Below are 17,955 nucleotides of genomic sequence, written 5' to 3' on the forward strand. Positions count from 1 at the left end.
AACAGAATGTAGGTAAAAAATCAGATGATCTTGATTCATGCATAAAGGGCATTTGACAAAATCCAGCCCCCATTCTTGGTAAAAACATGTAGAAAACTAAGAATAGAATACTTTCACAACTTGATAAAGGTCATCTATGAAAAATCCACAGCTAACACCCTACTTAATGGTGAAAGACTGAAAGCCTTCCTTCTAAGATCAGGAACAAAACAAGGCTGCCTGCTATCACCAGTGTTATTCAACATTGTACTGGAAGTTCTTGCCAGAGCATTAGGCAATAAAAAGATATTAAAAGCATGCAAATTGGAAAAGAAGAAGTAAAACTTTCCATATGTGCAGGCGATATGATCCTATATATGGAAAACCCTGAAAAATCCACAAAAAAAGCTCCTAGACCTAATAAATGAATTCAGCAAAGTGGCAGGTACAAGGTCACACAAGCAATGAACAGTTAGAAGAAATTGAGAAAAAGAAATCCCATTTACAATAGCAAATAAAATAATCAACTATCTAGGAATAAATCTAACCGAGGATGTAAAGGACTCGTATACAGAAAACTACAAAACATTGCTAAAAGAGATTAAAGAAGTCCTAAATAAATGGAAGGACAAATAGTGTTCATGGATTGGGAGACTAAATATTGTTAAGATGTCAGTTCTTCCCAAAGTGAGTTACAGATTCAATGCAATCCCTATCAAAATCGCAACAACCCTCTTGGCAGAAATTGAGATGCCCATTATCAAATTTATATGGAAGGGTAAGGGGCCCCAAATAGGAAAAATCCCTTTGAAAATGAAGAATAAAGTTGGAGGACTCACACTTCCTGATCTTAAACTTACCACAAAGCAACAGTAATCTGGTACTAGGAAAACTGGATATCCATTTGCAAAAGAATGAAGGAGGACCCTTACCTCACACCATATACAAAAATCAACTCCAAATGGATCAAAGACCTTAATATAAGAGCCAGAACTATCAAACTTCTAGAAGAAAATGTAGGGAAGTGTCTTCAGGACTGATGTTCATAGCGGTATTATTCACAATTGCCACAAGATGGAAGCAACCAAGTGTCCATCGACCAATGAATGGACACACACACAATGGAATATTATTCAACAGTAAAAGGGAGTGAAGTTCTGATACGGGTGACAACAGGGATGAGCCTGAAGATGTCATGTTGAGTGAAGTAAGCCAGAGACACAAGGATAAATACTGTATGAGATCACCATTTTGAAACATTAGAATAAGCAAACCATGAGTCAGAATCTAGCATATAGGTTACTAAGAGATGCGTTGGGGATACAGAATGAGAAGTTATGGCTTAAAATGTACAAGGTTCCTATTTGGAACGATGGAAATTTGGAACAGGGCTAAATTTGATAATGGATGGTGGTGATGGAATCACAACATTGTGTGCATAATTAACAGCACTGAAAATATAACTGAATGTGGATAAAAGGGGAAATGTTAGGTTAAATATATGATAATAGAATAAAATTTTTAAAAAATCCATGAAACTTCACTACACAGTGAACCCTAAGTTAAACTATGGACTATATTTAATAGGACAATTATAAAAATGTACTTTCATCATTGTGACAAATAAATGACACCAAAGCAAGGTGTTAATAATAGGGGGTATGGAAATCCTGGGGTTTATGCATGATTGTTCCGTAAACCAACAACTTTTTAATTAAGAAAAAAGTTATATAAAAATAAAGGAAAAGAATATAAAAAATAAAAATAAACAAATATATAAATATATATAAATATATATAAATATAAATTTATATATATTTATATATAAATATAAATATAAATATATTAAAAATATTAAAATAAACATTTGGTGCTTCCTTGCATCTAATTACAGATTAGTGTACAGTGTTAATTACAGTGTTTCTAAAAACCTAAACTACCTACATGTGGGCAATTGTATCATATTTTAAATACACCAAGAATGTTCCCGCCATCCTCAGGTGAGATCATAGGATTCCTTTTTTAAAGCGAAGCATTATCCTATATTATCTGACTTCACATTTGGTATCCTGGGTTTTTCTAAGCAGGGCACAGGCAGATAGTATGTCTATTTTTGGTTACAGTGTTGGTTATATATAAATGCAGAAAGTAACAGGGCTAAATTTGGATTGTCTTTGATCTCAGGTTTAAAATTCTCCAGAGGGTATGAAGTTACTCTGAGGACATTAGAGCAGTAGTTGGTAGCATGAAGAATTTCTTTTACATGGTTTTTAATGATTTCATTGCAGTGAAAGACTGGTGTCTCAGGGAAATAAAGTGGAATTTTAAATTAGCAGATTTGGATATAAACACTAATTATGTTTAATTCATTTTCCTGAATCTTATGTCTTTCTTCTTTAAGGTTTAAAACCCACAGTGGCCCTGTGTCAACAAAAGTGTAGACGGTCTGGGACTCTGGAGAGCAATTATTGTTCAAGCAATTTTGGTAAGAAATGAAAGCTAGCCTTTTCTCTCTAATTAGGAATATGAGACTCTGTGTTTAATCTCAAAGGAATTGCCATGAAAGTCTTAGGGAAAGAAAGTTAATGGCAAAAGGTCAATAACACTGTCCATTTACCCAAGAAAATGTTTTTCTACACACTAGGGAGTGTTGATCTGTGTTGTTAGAACTGCTAGATTTCACAACTGAGAAAACTATGTATGCAGAAAATATGCTCTTTTCACTTAAATCTAAATAATTTTACTCCTGGTACATGAACCTGCTACTCTGGACACTGGCTGGCTGAGTATTTCTGAAAAAAACAGTATACATTTTTCCTCACATATTTTTCATGTATTGAGAATTTTTTCACACATTCATAATTCCACTTAAGTAAATTAGAATCATTTTCAGTTACATAGAAGAAGAAATTCTCTATAAGATGAAAGTTCAAGTATTTCTCTGTAGTGTCCTTCCGAAGTGCTTGGAAACCTGGAGTCTATTTGGAAACTTATAAATTGGAACCTGCGGAGATATTACTTAATGACTTAGAATTTTTAAGAGATTTTTCCAATTAAAAAAAGACACCGTCTATAAAAGCACTTCAGAGCAAAAGATGTTAAATTTAATTATGTTGGTTATTTTTAAAAACAGCTTAAAGAAAAACATTTTAAAAAGTCTTATCAGGGAAAGAAAGTTGCTACAACCTAAATAGGTTACCCAAAAGAAGGGTCTCCCCAGAAGAGTTTCCTTGCCTCTCCTGTGTCTTAAATTGGTAACTGTTTGCAGCACCTGTGGCCCTAAATCTTAATGGAGCGTGCATGCTAAAATTCAAATAACTGGCATAAAAATTGAAAACAGATAGGACCAGGTATGGAGCTTCAGGAAATCACCTTCCCTGTCAGTTGAGAGCCAACTGGTATCACTTTAGCTATAGAATGACATTTTGCAGTGAAGACTCATCACCAGAAATCAAAGTAAGATATGATCAGAATTCTCATTTTTAAAACTGTGCACACCACATAAGCAGTGAGAGCTCACTTATCCTTAAGGAGTCATATTGGTTAAGTCAAAAACTTGATTCATCCCATTGCATTGACTCAACTATATGATGAAATGACCAAATACTATCACTGGTAGCCCACTGGTTCTCAACCGGAGTTGATAAAGCCCCCTAGGGGCAGTTCTGGTTTGTTAACTATAACTGGGGGTGGGGGAGGGTACTACTAGCTTTTATGGGCAGGGACAAGGCTAGTAAAAAGTCTTTCAATATGAGGCTCAATCTTACACTGTGAGGAACTGTCCTCTAAAATACTGAAAGCACCCCTTTTACAAACACAGCGTCATCATTCCTTCCATTGGCTCAGAGTTGGGACTCTGCGTTACTGAATGTCAAGAAAGAGAAGAGTGGATAAGAAAAAGAATGTGAACAACCCAGAGAAAGACATGGATTTCCTGATAAAAAGAGAAAGATTTTTCATTCAAGGAGAAAGGGCAGCTACAGAGAGGGGGAGCAAGAAACACTGAGACAGGGAGACACCCACAAGACACAAGGACTCAGATTTTAGTGGCTCAGATCCCCATTATGCAACCTCTCAGGATTGTATTGCCTCTAAAGATTCAGTGTCTTGTTGGGTAGTCACAGCTAGAGGCTATAATCATATCACTTATTTGGCAATTGATCCACATGTTGGATGAATATATAGAAGAGTCCTCATCTTAACATAGATTGTAATGTGGTAGGAATTTCGGGTTCTCTCCTGGTTATCAACACCTAACAACTAGGGTAACATGAGTAACAAGGTAGCATTGCAGCTCCATGGCCCCCCCCTTTTTTTTTTTTTTTAAATTCAGTTTTATTGAAATATATTCACAAACCATACAGTCATCCATGGTATACAATCAACTGTTCACAGTATGATCATATAGTTATGCGTTCATCACCACAATCTATTTCTGAACATTTTCCTTACATCAGAAAGAATCAGAATAAGAATAAAAAATAAAAGTGAAAAGAGAATACCCAAACCATCCCCCCATCCCACCCTATTTGTCATTTAGTTTTTACTCCCATTTTTCTACTGATTTTTTTTCAATTTTTTAACTTTGTTTATCAAAAAATTAAAAACAAACAGGCAAACAACAACCAAAAAAAACCCACAACATTTCAAACAAAGCAATGGATTAAGGAAAACAAATAACCTAAAATAACTACTTTGCTTCCAATATGTTCCTACCATACCCCAAGAAAATTAATAAACCATGTCCAAACAGAGGAGTAAGAAAAACAAATAATCTAAAATAACTACATTGCTTCCAACATGTTCCTACCATACCCCAAGAAAATTAACAACCCCTAAGAAAACAAAGGAATAAGAGAAAAAAAAACCTAAAATAACTCTATTGCTTCCAACATGATCTTACTATATCCAAGAAAGTTTACAAACCATAATCATTCCTGAGCATTCCCATAACATTGAGATTACCCTCCATAGTTTATCTGTTCTTATTAGATTATCATTCCCCCTCCACTAATTGGTATCTCTAGGTCCCCTACATTCTACAGTATAAAACATTGTACATTTTTCACAGAATTCACATTAGTGGTAACATACAATTTCTCTCTTTTTGTGCCTGGCTTATTTTGCTCAGCATTATGTCTTTTTTTTTTCTTCTTTTTTTAATCTTCATTTCATTGAGATATATTCATATACCACGCAGTCATACAAAACAAATCGTACTTTCGATTGTTCACAGTACCATTACATAGTTGTACATTCATCACCCAAATCAATCCCTGACACCTTCATTAGCACACACACAACAATAACAAGAATAATAATTAGAGTGAAAAAGAGCAATTGAAGTAAAAAAGAACACTGGGTACCTTTGTCTGTTTGTTTCCTTCCCCTATTTTTCTACTCATCCATCCATAAACTAGACAAAGTGGAGTGTGGTCCTTATGGCTTTCCTAATCCCCTTGTCACCCCTCATAAGCTACATTTTTATACAACTGTCTTCGAGATTCATGGGTTCTGGGTTGTAGTTTGATAGTTTCAGGTATCCACCACCAGCTACCCCAATTCTTTAGAACCTAAAAAGGGTTGTCTAAAGTGTGTGTAAGAGTTCCCACCAGAATGACCTCTCGGCTCCTTTTGGATTCTCTCTGCCACTGAAGCTTATTTCATTTCCTTTCACCTCCCCCTTTTGGTCAAGAAGATGTTCTCCGTCCCACGATGCCAGGTCTACATTCCTCCCTGGGAGTCATATTCCACGTCATGGCCCCCTTTTTTAACCTGAAATTTGGTGACAAATGTTCAGAACCAAATTTGAGAACTCTATAAGGGCCTTATCTTTATAATTTTTCATATCCCAAATTTAGAAGAATGTAAAATTATTTTCAGTTCTGCTTGCATTGTGTTCTAGTTTGCTAATGCTGCAGAATGCAAAACACCAGAGATGGATTGGCTTTTATAAAAAGGGGGTTTATTGGGCTACACAGTTACAGTCTTAAGGCTATAAAGTGTCCAAGGTAACACATCAGCAATTGGGTACCTTCACTGGAGGATGGCCAATGGCGTCCAGAAAACCTCTGTTAGCTGGGAAGGCACGTGGCTGGCGTCTGCTCCAAAGTTCTGGTTTCAAAATGGCTTTCTCCCAGGATGTTCTTCTCTAGCAAGCTTGCTCCTCTTCAAAACGTCACTCACAGCTGCACTGAGTTCCCTCTGCCCATAAGCTCATTTATATGGCTCCACTGATCAAGCCCCACCCTAAATGGGTGAGGCCATGCCTCCAGGGAAATATCCAGAGTCATTACTCACAGCTGGGTGGGGTGCATCTCCAAAGAAACACTCAAGGAAATCTAATCAAAACTGATAACGTCTGCCCACACAAGATTACATCAAAGATAATGGCATTTGGGGGACATAATACATTCAAACTGGCACACATTGCTTTCACTGTCACATTATTTTTTAAATGTTCTCTTTTGCAGTATTGGCTGGCACTGTCATCACGACCATCACTCGAGGTGGGAGCTTGCATGCCACAGTCTCAATCATCAACATCTATAAAGAGGGAAATCTGGCCATTCAGCAGGCGGGCAAGAACATGAGCGCCAAGATCACCGTGGTCTGTAAGCAGTGTCCTCTTCTCAGAAGAGGTGAGTATGGAGGAAAACCTCAGTTCCTTTTCTTGGGGTGGTTCAGGGACAGAGAAGGTACACAAGAGAGCCTTTTAAAGCAAATCATGGATCTTTCTGTGCCATGACAACTTTAGGGAAGTTAAATCAGGGCTAATATATTGCCAGCTTCTGGTATAGAAGGAAAGCAGAACTGGGCTCTAAACCAAGTTATTGATAACCTGTGGAAGAGAAGAGGTAGTGGAAATGATGAATGAGTCCAAGAAGCATTTGAAGATGGATCAATAGGGAACAGATACAGAGGGAGTGATTCAGGGAAGAGATTTTCAGTGATTGCGCTTAAGGTGCCAATGCTGTTTAGATGAAAATATCTAGTAAGTACCAGGAAATGCAAAGTTGGAGTTCATAAGAGAGAGGCATACCTGGATTAAAATGAAAGATTTGGGAATCATTTACAGAGATCAGTCCATTAAATTTGAGGATGGGAATGAGTTTGTTAAGAGAAATTATAGAAATAGTGACTCTGGAGCTAGGGGCACATGACTTTAAAAATATTTAACATGTTTTTTAACTAATGCAAGTAATGTATGTACTTTGTTTTTGTTTAAAAGGTTAAATAGAGAAGGGTATAAAATAAAAAGTGAAAATTCCCCTTCTCTTTGCTCAGAAGGACCATGAAAAGTTCCTTCCAGAAAGTTTCTATCCATATAAAGCATGCACACACATTCATGCACATATTTATACAAATGGGATTATACCATACATTCTCTACTGTAACTTTTTTCCCCCACATAATATATAAAAAGACATGTTTCCATAACAAGACATCCAGATAGATTCATCTTTTTCTTTGGAATGATAGTAATGCAAGGTATCTCGCTGTGTGACATACTATGATTTCTAGATTCCATCTCAGCTGATCCCTTTCTACAGTCTGGTCACAAACATCTCCTACAACCAAAGCAAATATACACAAATGTGGACTATCCACTTCATAAAAACCTTACTGTGAATTCAGATTGCTCAGAAGAGTCAGGAGGCTAGCAGTCTCACATTGAATTTTCAGAGGAAATATTAAAGGTTCTGTAAAAGACAAATACTTCCTTTCAAAACTTGCTAGTGGCAACAGATGATGCACAGCTAGATAATGTGAGGTCTCATAATACCTAATGTCCAGCCTGGAGATAGTATCCACCTGCCCCGCCTACCAAGCTTTCACAGGCTTAAGACCAGTATGAAGACAGTGTTAGCCTGCAGAGGAAGGGTTATGCAAGAGAAATAGAAAATACATATTTCTGTTATGACACACAGGGGAAGGGGCAAATAAATGAAGGGGGTAATACACATGGGAGAACATAACATTTTTCTAAGGCAATATAAATCTTAAGAATTGAACCCAACACACCAAAGCTCAGGCCCCAGTCGAGGCCTAATTTAGCCAGACACTCTGATATATATATATATAAAAAACTAGTATAACAGATACAAACACCTTTTGGTACCCATTTTTTTGTAAGGAACTATAAGAATGCAAAGAAACGTATGACCCATCCATGCCCTCAAGAAGCTTACGTAGTATAAATCCTTGAGATGTTGAGAAAAGCTTAAGGCAACAATAACAGAAGGGAGTGGATGGTTTGTTGCTAAATGTGTGGGAAGTCTGGACTCATTATAAGACTAAGAGAAACCACCCAAGGATGGTGTGTCAGGGAGCACTGTGGATGCTTTGAGGAAGGAAAGCATCCCCCTTTAACACAGTGCATTGCTCACGGTAGGCCCTCAGCGAACACACCAGACCTACTGCACTGCAGAGCCAGACATGACATTAGATATCACCCCATACAATTTCCTGGTGTTTGCAGAGCTGGAACAGGTTACTCAGTTGAATTTGGGCTTTGTTGCCAGTGAGAATCTTAAGTCAGATTTTATTCTAGAAAGAACAAATGTACAATCATGTCATTTATAGAATAAAACATTTATCCAGAGGCAAGTTATTGCCCAAGTGATTTCAAACCGACACACATAAAGAAAAATAATTAATTTTATGTTCTCTTTCTTCAGGCTTAAATTACATTATTATGGGCCAAGTGGGTGAAGATGGACAAGGTAAAATCATGCCAAACAGCTTTATCATGATGTTCAAGACCAAGAATCAGAAGCTCCTGGATGCCTTGAAAAATAAGCAATGTTAACCGTGACTGTGTCAAGTTAAGCTGCATTCTTGTCATTGCCTTCAGAAGACACTTCTCTTAGTAGAAAAAAAAATCTTATAAAACCAAGGTCAGACAGATTTATTCTTCACATGATGTAGGTATGAGACCTCATATTGCAGATGGAAGTTCTATGCCTGCACTAAGAGGAGCAGAAATAGGATTATAAACCTGCAGGCTTAGTGCAGTGGCAGGAAACTTAATGTATCAAGCATTGACAGCTTGGAAGCAGTTTATTTATACATCTCTGTAAAAGGGTATTTTAGAAATGAATTGTGTGAAGATGTAAAAAAGAGATTTTATAAGTGCAATATTTATAGTGATACTTGATTTACCTTTAAGCATTTACACCAAGGTGTTACATTCTTCTCTTGTATTTTTTAAATCAATGCTTAATAAAATATTTTTATGTGATTATATAGCCGCCATTAAACTTGTTTGATAGAAAGTGGAACACCAAAAAGAAGAATACTCCGTTATTCACATATTAGGTTGTCTTTGTATCAATTTACACTTTGCTAAAAGAATTAGTGTGCCAAGATTTTCAAGGACTAGATGGATCCACTAATATAATTAGACTATAATTATTCTCCCCCCTCAGAAACAAAGTAACGTTAGAGCTAGAATGGTATCTGCAAGGATCTTGTCCAACTCCTTCATTATTTTGTAATTTAAACTGAAGCTCAGATATATTTAGTCACTTGCTCAGGCAACACATCTAAGAGGCAGGCAATCAAGTGTGGGAGACCTAATTTCAGACCCAGTACCCTTGCTGCCATTAGATGAGGCCCTCCCTACCCCAGGAGCAAGCCCTCTTATCCTAACTCTGAGTTCAGTTCTCATTTGGTCAGCCTAAATCATAATTGTTCATGCTATAGGACTTGAAAATAGAAGTGAGCCTGACACTCTTCTCCTGTTCATCCCCAGTTAACTGGATCAGGGTATATCAGCTAAGCTGCATTCTGTCACTGCCTTTGAAAAGTCTGTTTTCATTTAATAGTGGAAGAACTGTGAAGAGACTCCCATCATTCATACAGAATTGATTAAAATGTAACCATACCTGCAGCCGGGTGTGGCAACCAGCCCTCTAGGAAGTTGATGGCCAGAGGCTGTGGAAGAGGGAACAACCATTCCTAGCCAAAGAAAGTAGAAAGGACATCAGGAATGAACAAAGATTGGGTCACAAGATCTCCCATGGTAAAAACAAAGTTTTAGAAATATGGGAAAATATTTTTTTGGATGAAAACAATTCCCAGGCCTAGAGGTAATCAGACATTCAAAGGGCAGGAAAATTAAAGTTCAAAAGGAAAAATCCCTCTCTTTTGGCAGGTGAGTGAGCATAAGGAAGCAACAAATATGGGTTGGCTGACAGAGTGAAGAACCATTCCTAAACTCTTCCACTGATAGACCCAGCAGTGCCCGAGAACTCACCAGCTGAGGGAGCAGATGAACTGGAGGTCAGGACCTGATCACGGTTGGGTGTTTGGCATCACTGCTGGTGCCAACCTTTTAGAAAGACCTTCTCACTAGCTGGGCTTCACAGAGCAGCTACTCTCAGCCAGGATATAACTGTGGACTCCTTCTCAAGGCAAGTTAGTTGCTTTGGAGAATCACATTCTGGGACTTTGGAGGGATTACTAGAGATTTTGTATTTCTTCTCTCAACACAACTTCTTTGGTGCATGATCGGCAGGGTGGTTGCAGGTACCAGGCTCCTCCATTACCAGTGGAAAGAGTTCCATTGATTTGAGTAGGGATTTGAGTCGTGGTGGGGTAAAACTGGGATAAGCAGTCAAACTATTCATACCATTGACGTTTCTGACCCAAGACTAAAAAACTGTTTAGGGGATTAGTGGTTGTTAATGTATGGCATTGCTCTGTCTTTCTTTTTTTTTTAAATTGAGATTGTTCATATACCATATAATCATCCAAAGATCCAAAGTGCACAATTAGTTGCCAGTGGTACCATCATACAGCTGTGCATCCATCACCACATTTTTTTTTCCATTTTTTAGAACACTTTCATTACTCCAGAAAAGAAAAAAGACAAAAAAGAAAATTCATTCCTCCCCTACCCCTAACTTGCCCCCCTCCATAATTGACTCATAGTATTGGTATAGATTTTTTACTGTTGATGAAAGAATGTTAAAAATACAACTAACTGTAGTAAACAGTTTGCAATAGGTGTATTTTTTCCCTATGTACCCCTCTATTATTAACTTCTAATTATAGTGTCATACATTTGTTCTAGTTCATGAAAGAGATTTCTAATATTTGTATAGTTAATCATGGACATTGTCCACCACAAGATTCATTGTCTTATACATTCCCATCTTTTAACTTCTAACTTTCCTTCTGGTGACATATGTGACTCTGAGCTTCCCCTTTCCATCATATTCACAGACCATTCAGCACTATTAATTATTCTCACAATAATGTGCTACCATCACCTCTGTCCACTTCTAAACACTTAGGTTCAACTTAATTGAACATTCTGCTCATAATAAGGAACAGCTCCCCATTCTTTAGCCTTGTTCTATATCCTTTTAACTTATATTTCATGTCCTGGTGTTTCCATATTATAATTAGTTCATATCAGTGAGACCATGCAACGTTTGTCCTTATGTGTCTGACTTATTCCACTCAATGTAGTGCCCTCAAGTTTTCTTCATCAACCTGTTTTTTTTTTTTTTAAGACAGTTTTGTTCACCCACCATACTTTCCATCCTAAGTAAACAATCGATGGTTCCCTGTATAGTTACATATTTATGTATTCACCACTATCACCACTATCTATATAAGGAAATCTCCATTTCTTCCACAAAGAAGGAGGAAGAGTCAAAGAAGGTAGATAGACAAAAGAAAAAAGGAGAAAAAAAAAAAGACAGCTAAAAAGCAATGAAAGGAAAGATAGAATTAAAGTGGAATAAAAGAGTCAGACAACATCACCAATGCCGAGTCCCATACCCCTCCCTATGTCCCCCTCTTACAGGCATTTAACTTTGGTATATTGCCTTAAAGGAAGCATAATACAATGTTTCTGTTAACTAATGTCTCTAGTTTGCATTGATTGTATTTTTTTCCCAAATACCACCCTCTTTTTAACACCTTGCAAGGTTGACATTTATTTGTTCTCCCTCATGTAAGAACATATTTGTACATTTTATCACAACTATTGAGCACTACAGGTTTCACTGAGTTATATAGTTCCAGTCTTTATCTTTCCTCTTTCATTCTGGTGCCCCACATGCTCCTAACCTTCCTCTTTCAACCACTGTTCACAGTCATCTTTGTTCAGTGTACTTACATTGCTGTGCTACCATCACCCAAAATTGTTTTCCAAACCTCTCAATCCTGTCTTTTCCTGTGTCTGTAGTGCTCCCTTTAGTATTTCCTGTAGCACAGGTATCTTCTTCACAAATTCTCTCATTGTCTGTTTGTCAGAGAATATTTTAAACTCCCTCATATTTCAAAAACAGTTTTTCTGGATATAGGATTCTTGGCTGGCAGTTTTTCTCTTTCAGCATCTTACATATATCATACCACTTCCTTCTTGCCTCCAGTTTCTACTGAGAAATCTGCCCATAGTCTTATCAAGCTTCCTTTGTATGTGATGGATCACTTTTCTCTTGCTGCTTTCAGGATACTCTTTGTCTCTGATGATTTATAGTCTGATTATTAAGTGTCTTGGTGTAGGTCTATTCAGACCTAGTCTGTTTGGGGTATGCTGCACTTCTTGGATCTGTAATTTTATGTCTTTCATAAGAGATGGGAAATTTTCATTGATTAATTCTTCTATTATTGCTTCTGCCCCTTTTCCCTTCTCTTCTCCTTCTGGGACACCCATGACATGTATATTCGTGTGTTTCATGTTGTCATTCAATTCCCTGAGATGTTGCTCATATTTTTCCATTATTTTCTCTATCTGTTCTTTCGTGTGTAGGATCTCAAGTTTCTTGTTCTCCAGTTCCTGAGTGTTTTCTTGTACCTCTTGAGATCTGCTGTTGTATGTCTCCATTGTATTTTACATCTCTTTTATTGTGCCTTTTATTTCCATAGATTCTGTCAGTTGTTTTTTCAAACTTTCAATTTCTACCCTATGTCTGCTCAGTGTTTTTTTTTTAATAGCCTTTGTCTCTTTTGTTATATCTTCCCTGAACTCTTTCATTTCTTTTTACTGATTTAGCATATCTTTTGAAAATCTTTAGTAGATTGTTTCATTAAAGTGAGTATCTCAACTGTATCTTTATATATATATGCATATGTGTGTGTGTGTGTGTGTGTGTGTGTATGAGAGAGGGAGGGAGAGAGAGAGATTGTTCACATACCATACAACTATCCAAAGATCCAAAGCATACAATCAGTTGCCCATGATACCATCATAGAGCTGTGCATCCATCACAATTATTTTTTCAATTTTTAGAACACTTTCATTACTCCAGAAAAGAAATAAAGACAAAAAAAAAAAGGAAACTCAGATCCTCCCATACCCCTAACCACCCCCCCTTGATTACTGATTCATAGTTTTGGTACAGTACATTTGTTACTGTTGATGAAAGAATGTTAAGATACTACTAACTGTAGTATATAGTTTGCAATAGTTATATATTTTTTCCTATATGCCTCTCTATTATTAACCTCTAGTTATAGTATTATACATTTGTTCTACTTTGTGAGAGAGATTTCTAATATTTGTATACTTAATCATGGACATTGTCCACCACGAGATTCATTGTTTTATATATTCCCATATTTGAACCTCCAACTTTCCTTCTGGTGACATACATGACTCTGACTTACCCTTTCCACCACCTTTATACACCTTTCAGCACTGTTAGTTATTTTCACAATGTGCTACCATCACCCCTGCCCATTTCCAAACATTTAAGTTCACCCTAGTTAAACATTCTGCTCATAATAAGCAACCACTTCCCATTCTTTGGCCTCATTCTATATCCTGGTAACTTATATTTCATGTCTATGAGTTTACATATTATAATTAGTTCATATCAGTGAGACCCTGCAATACTTGCCTTTATATCCCTGTCTTATTTCACTCAATATAGTGTCCTCAAGGTTTCATCAACCCCTTTCTTTTAAGATGGTTTAGTTCACACACTATACATTCTGTCCTAAGTAAACAATTGTTGGTTCCCTGTTGTGATGGTTGGGTTCATGTGTCAACTTGGCTAGGTGGCCTAGCTGTCTGGTCAAGTGGGCACTGGCCTGACAATTGCTGTGAGGATATTTGAGGCTGGTTAGTAAACCAACGGGCTGGTTTGTCGGATCATCAGTCAAGTGACTGCAGCTGACTGATGACTCATCAAGGGGCATGCTTCCACAGTGAGAGAATGCAATTGGCTGGATTTGGTCCGGGTGATCAGTTGGAGGCTTATAAGCCAGACTGTTAGAGAACCTTCACTTCTTCAGCTGCTCAGTGAAGCATTTCCTGGGGAGCTCGTCGAAGTTGCCAGTTCGTTTCCTGAGGAGTTCATCAAAGTTGTCGGTTCGTTTCCTGAGGAGTTTGTCAAAGTTGCCGGTTCATTTCCTGAGGAGTTCGTCAAAGTTGTCAGTTCGTTTCCCGAGGAGTTCGTCAGACGTCTTCCTTGGAGATGACAGCTTGTTGACGGCTCTGCAGAATTTGGACTCGTGCGCTCCCGCAGTTGCGTGAGTCACTTTTACAATTTGATAATCAGAGACATCTCTCACTGATTCTGTTTCCAAGGAGAACCCTAACTAATACACCTGTATAGTCACATATTTATGTATTCAGCACCATTGCCACTATCTATGTAAGGACATCTCCATTTCTTCCACAAACAAAGGAGGAAGAGTCAAAGAAGTCAGAGAGACAAAAGAAAAAGAAAAGAGAAGAACAACAACAACAACAAAACATAACAGCTAGAAAACAACAAAAGGAAAGATGCATTAACCTTAAGTAGAATAAAGAGTCAGACAACATTACCAATGCCAGGAGTCACATATCCTTCCCCTATCCCCACCCACCATATGCATTTAGCTTTGGTATATTGCCTTTGTTATATTAAAGGAAGCATAATACAATGTTTCCATTAATTATAGTCTCTCATTTGCATTGGTTGTATTTTCCCCCCAATCCCACCCTATTTTTAACACCTTGTAATGTTGACATTCATTTGTTCTACCTCATGTAAAAACATATTTGTACCTTTTATTATAATCACTGAGCACCCTAGGTTTCCCTGAATTACACAGCCCAGTCTTTATCCTTCATCTTTTGTCCTGGTGTCCCACGTGGTCCCAACCTTTCTCTTTCAACCATACTCACAGTCATCTTTATTCAGTATACTTACATTGCTGTGCTGCTATCTCTCAAAACTGTTTTCCAAACCTCTCACTCCTGTCTTTTCCTTTCTGTCTACAGGGCTTCCTTTAGTGTTTCCTATAGAGCAGGTATCTTGTTCACAAACTCTCTCATTGTCTGTTTCAGAATATTTTAAGCTCTCCCTCATATTTAAAGGACAGTTTTGCAGAATACAGGATTCTTGGTTGGTGGTTATTCTCTTTCAGTATCTTAAATATATCACCCCACTTCCTTTCTCCCACCATGGTTTCTATCGAGAAATCCGCACATAATCTTACCAAGTTTCCTTTGTATGTGATGGATCACTTTTCTCTTGCTGCTTTCAGGATTCTCTCTTTATCTTTGATGTTTGATAATCTGATTATTACATGTCTTGGTGTAGGCCTATTCAGATTTATTCTGCTTGGGGTATGCTGTGTTTCTTGGATCCATAATTTCATGTCTTTCATTAGAGATGGGAAATTTTCATTGATTATTTCCTCTATCATTGCTTCTGCCCCTTTTCCCTTCTCTTCTCTTTCTGGGACACTGATGACATGTACATTCCTGATTTTCATTTTGTCCTTAAGTTCCCAGAGATGTTGCTCATATTTTTCCATTCTTTTCTCTGTTCTTTTCTGTGTAGGCTTTGACGTACCTTGTACTCCAGTTCCTGAGAGTTTCCCTCTGCCTGTTGACATCTGCTGTTGTATGTTTCCATTGTGTCTTTCATCTCTTGCATTGTGCCTTTCATTTCCATAAATTCTGCCAGTTGTTTTTTTTTTTTTATCATCATTTTATTGAGATATATTCACATACCACGCAGTCATACAAAACAAATTGTACTTTCGATTGTTTACAGTACCATTACATAGTTGTACATTCATCACCTAAATCAATCCCTGACACCTTCATTAGCACACACACAAAAATAACAAGAATAATAATTAGAGTGAAAAAGAGCAATTGAAGTAAAAAAGAACACTGGGTACCTTTGTCTGTTTGTTTCCTTCCCCTACTTTTCTACACATCCATCCATAAACTAGAAAAAGTGGAGTTTGGTCCTTATGGCTTTCCCAATCCCATTGTCACCCCTCATAAGCTACATTTTTATACAACTGTCTTCGAGATTCATGGGTTCTGGGTTGTAGTTTGATAGTTTCAGGTATCCACCACCAGCTACCCCAATTCTTTAGAACCTAAAAAGGGTTGTCTAAAGTGTGTGTAAGAGTGCCCACCAGAGTGACCTCTCGGCTTGTTTAGGAATCTCTCTGCCACTGAAGCTTATTTCATTTCCTTTCACATGCCCCTTTTGGTCAAGAAGATGTTCTCCGTCACACGATGCCGGGTCTACATTCCTCCCCGGGAGTCATATTCCACGTTGCCAGGGAGATTCACTCCCCTGGGTGTCTGATCCCACGTAGCGGGGAGGGCAGTGATTTCACCTTTCAAGTTGGCTTAGCCAGAGAGAGAGGGCCACATCTGAGCAACAAAGAGGCATTCAGGAGGAGACTCTTAGGCACAAATATAGGGAGGCCTAGCCTCTCCTTTGCAGCAACCGTCTTCCCAAGGGTAAAACTTATGGCAGAGGGCTCAACCCATCAAACCACCAGTCCCCTATGTCTGTGGTCATGTTAGCAACCATGGAGGTGGGGTAGGCGAATACCCCTGCATTCTCCACAGGCTCCTCAAGGGGGCACTACATCTTTTTTTTTTTTCCTTGTTTTTTTTTTTTTTTAACTTTCCCTTCTTTTTTAAATCAACTGTATGAAAAAAAAAAGTTAAAAAGAAAACAAACATACAATAAAAGAACATTTCAAAGAGACCATAACAAGGGGGTAAGAAAAAGACAACTAACCTAAGATAACTGCTTAACTTCCAACATGTTCCTACTTTACCCCAAGAAAGTTACCTAATATAGCAACATTTCTGTGAACTTGTTCCTACTATATCCATCAGAAATTAACAGACCATAGTCATTTCTGGGCATCCCCAGAATGTTAAATAGCTTATCTGTTCTTCTTGGATTATTGTTCCCCCTTCCTTAATTGCTCTCTACTGCTAGTTCCCCTACATTCTACATTATAAACCATTTGTTTTACATTTTTCAAAGTTCACATTAGTGGTAGCATATAATATTTCTCTTTTTGTGCCTGGCTTATTTCGCTCAGCATTATGTCTTCAAGGTTCATCCATGTTGTCATATGTTTCAGCAGATCGTTCCTTCTTACTGCCGCGTAGTATTCCATCGTGTGTATATACCACATTTTATTTATCCACTCATCTGTTGAAGGACATTTGGGTTGTTTCCATCTCTTGGCAATTGTGAATAATGCTGCTATGAACATTGGCGTGCAGATATCTGTTCGTGTCACTGCTTTCCGATCTTCCGGGTATATACCGAGAAGTGCAATCGCTGGATCGAATGGTAGCTCTATATCTAGTTTTCTAAGGAACTGCCAGACTGACTTCCAGAGTGGCTGAACCATTATACAGTCCCACCAACAATGACTAAGAGTTCCAATTTCTCCACATCCCCTCCAGCATTTGTAGTTTCCTGTTGTTTAATGGCAGCCATTCTAACCGGTGTTAGATGGTATCTCATTGTGGTCTTAATTTGCATCTCTCTAATAGCTAGTGAAGCTGAACATTTTTTCATGTGTTTCTTGGCCATTTGTATTTCCTCTTCAGAGAAATGTCTTTTCATATCTTTTGCCCATTTTATAATTGGGCTGTCTGTACTGTTGTCATTGAGTTGTAGGATTTCTTTGTATATGCAAGATATCAGTCTTCTGTCAGATACATGGTTTCCAAAAATTTTTTCC

At 37.7% G+C, this 17,955-nt stretch overlaps 1 protein-coding gene across 1 annotated transcript in view; it reads left to right on the forward strand.

The window, feature by feature from the left end:
• The window catches only part of PCOLCE2 (procollagen C-endopeptidase enhancer 2), a 105,716-nt gene extending 96,493 nt beyond the window's left edge, over positions 1-9,223 (forward strand). Inside the window, exons 7-9 of the mRNA XM_037827746.1 lie at positions 2,381-2,464; positions 6,453-6,620; positions 8,661-9,223. Coding sequence (XP_037683674.1) covers positions 2,381-2,464; positions 6,453-6,620; positions 8,661-8,791 — 383 coding nt within the window. The 3' untranslated portion in view covers positions 8,792-9,223. The remainder of the gene's footprint in view (positions 1-2,380; positions 2,465-6,452; positions 6,621-8,660) is intronic.
• The last annotated feature ends 8,732 nt before the right edge of the window (positions 9,224-17,955 follow it).

Source organism: Choloepus didactylus, chromosome 1 (genome assembly GCF_015220235.1).
Source record: "Choloepus didactylus isolate mChoDid1 chromosome 1, mChoDid1.pri, whole genome shotgun sequence".
NCBI lineage: Eukaryota > Metazoa > Chordata > Mammalia > Pilosa > Megalonychidae > Choloepus > Choloepus didactylus.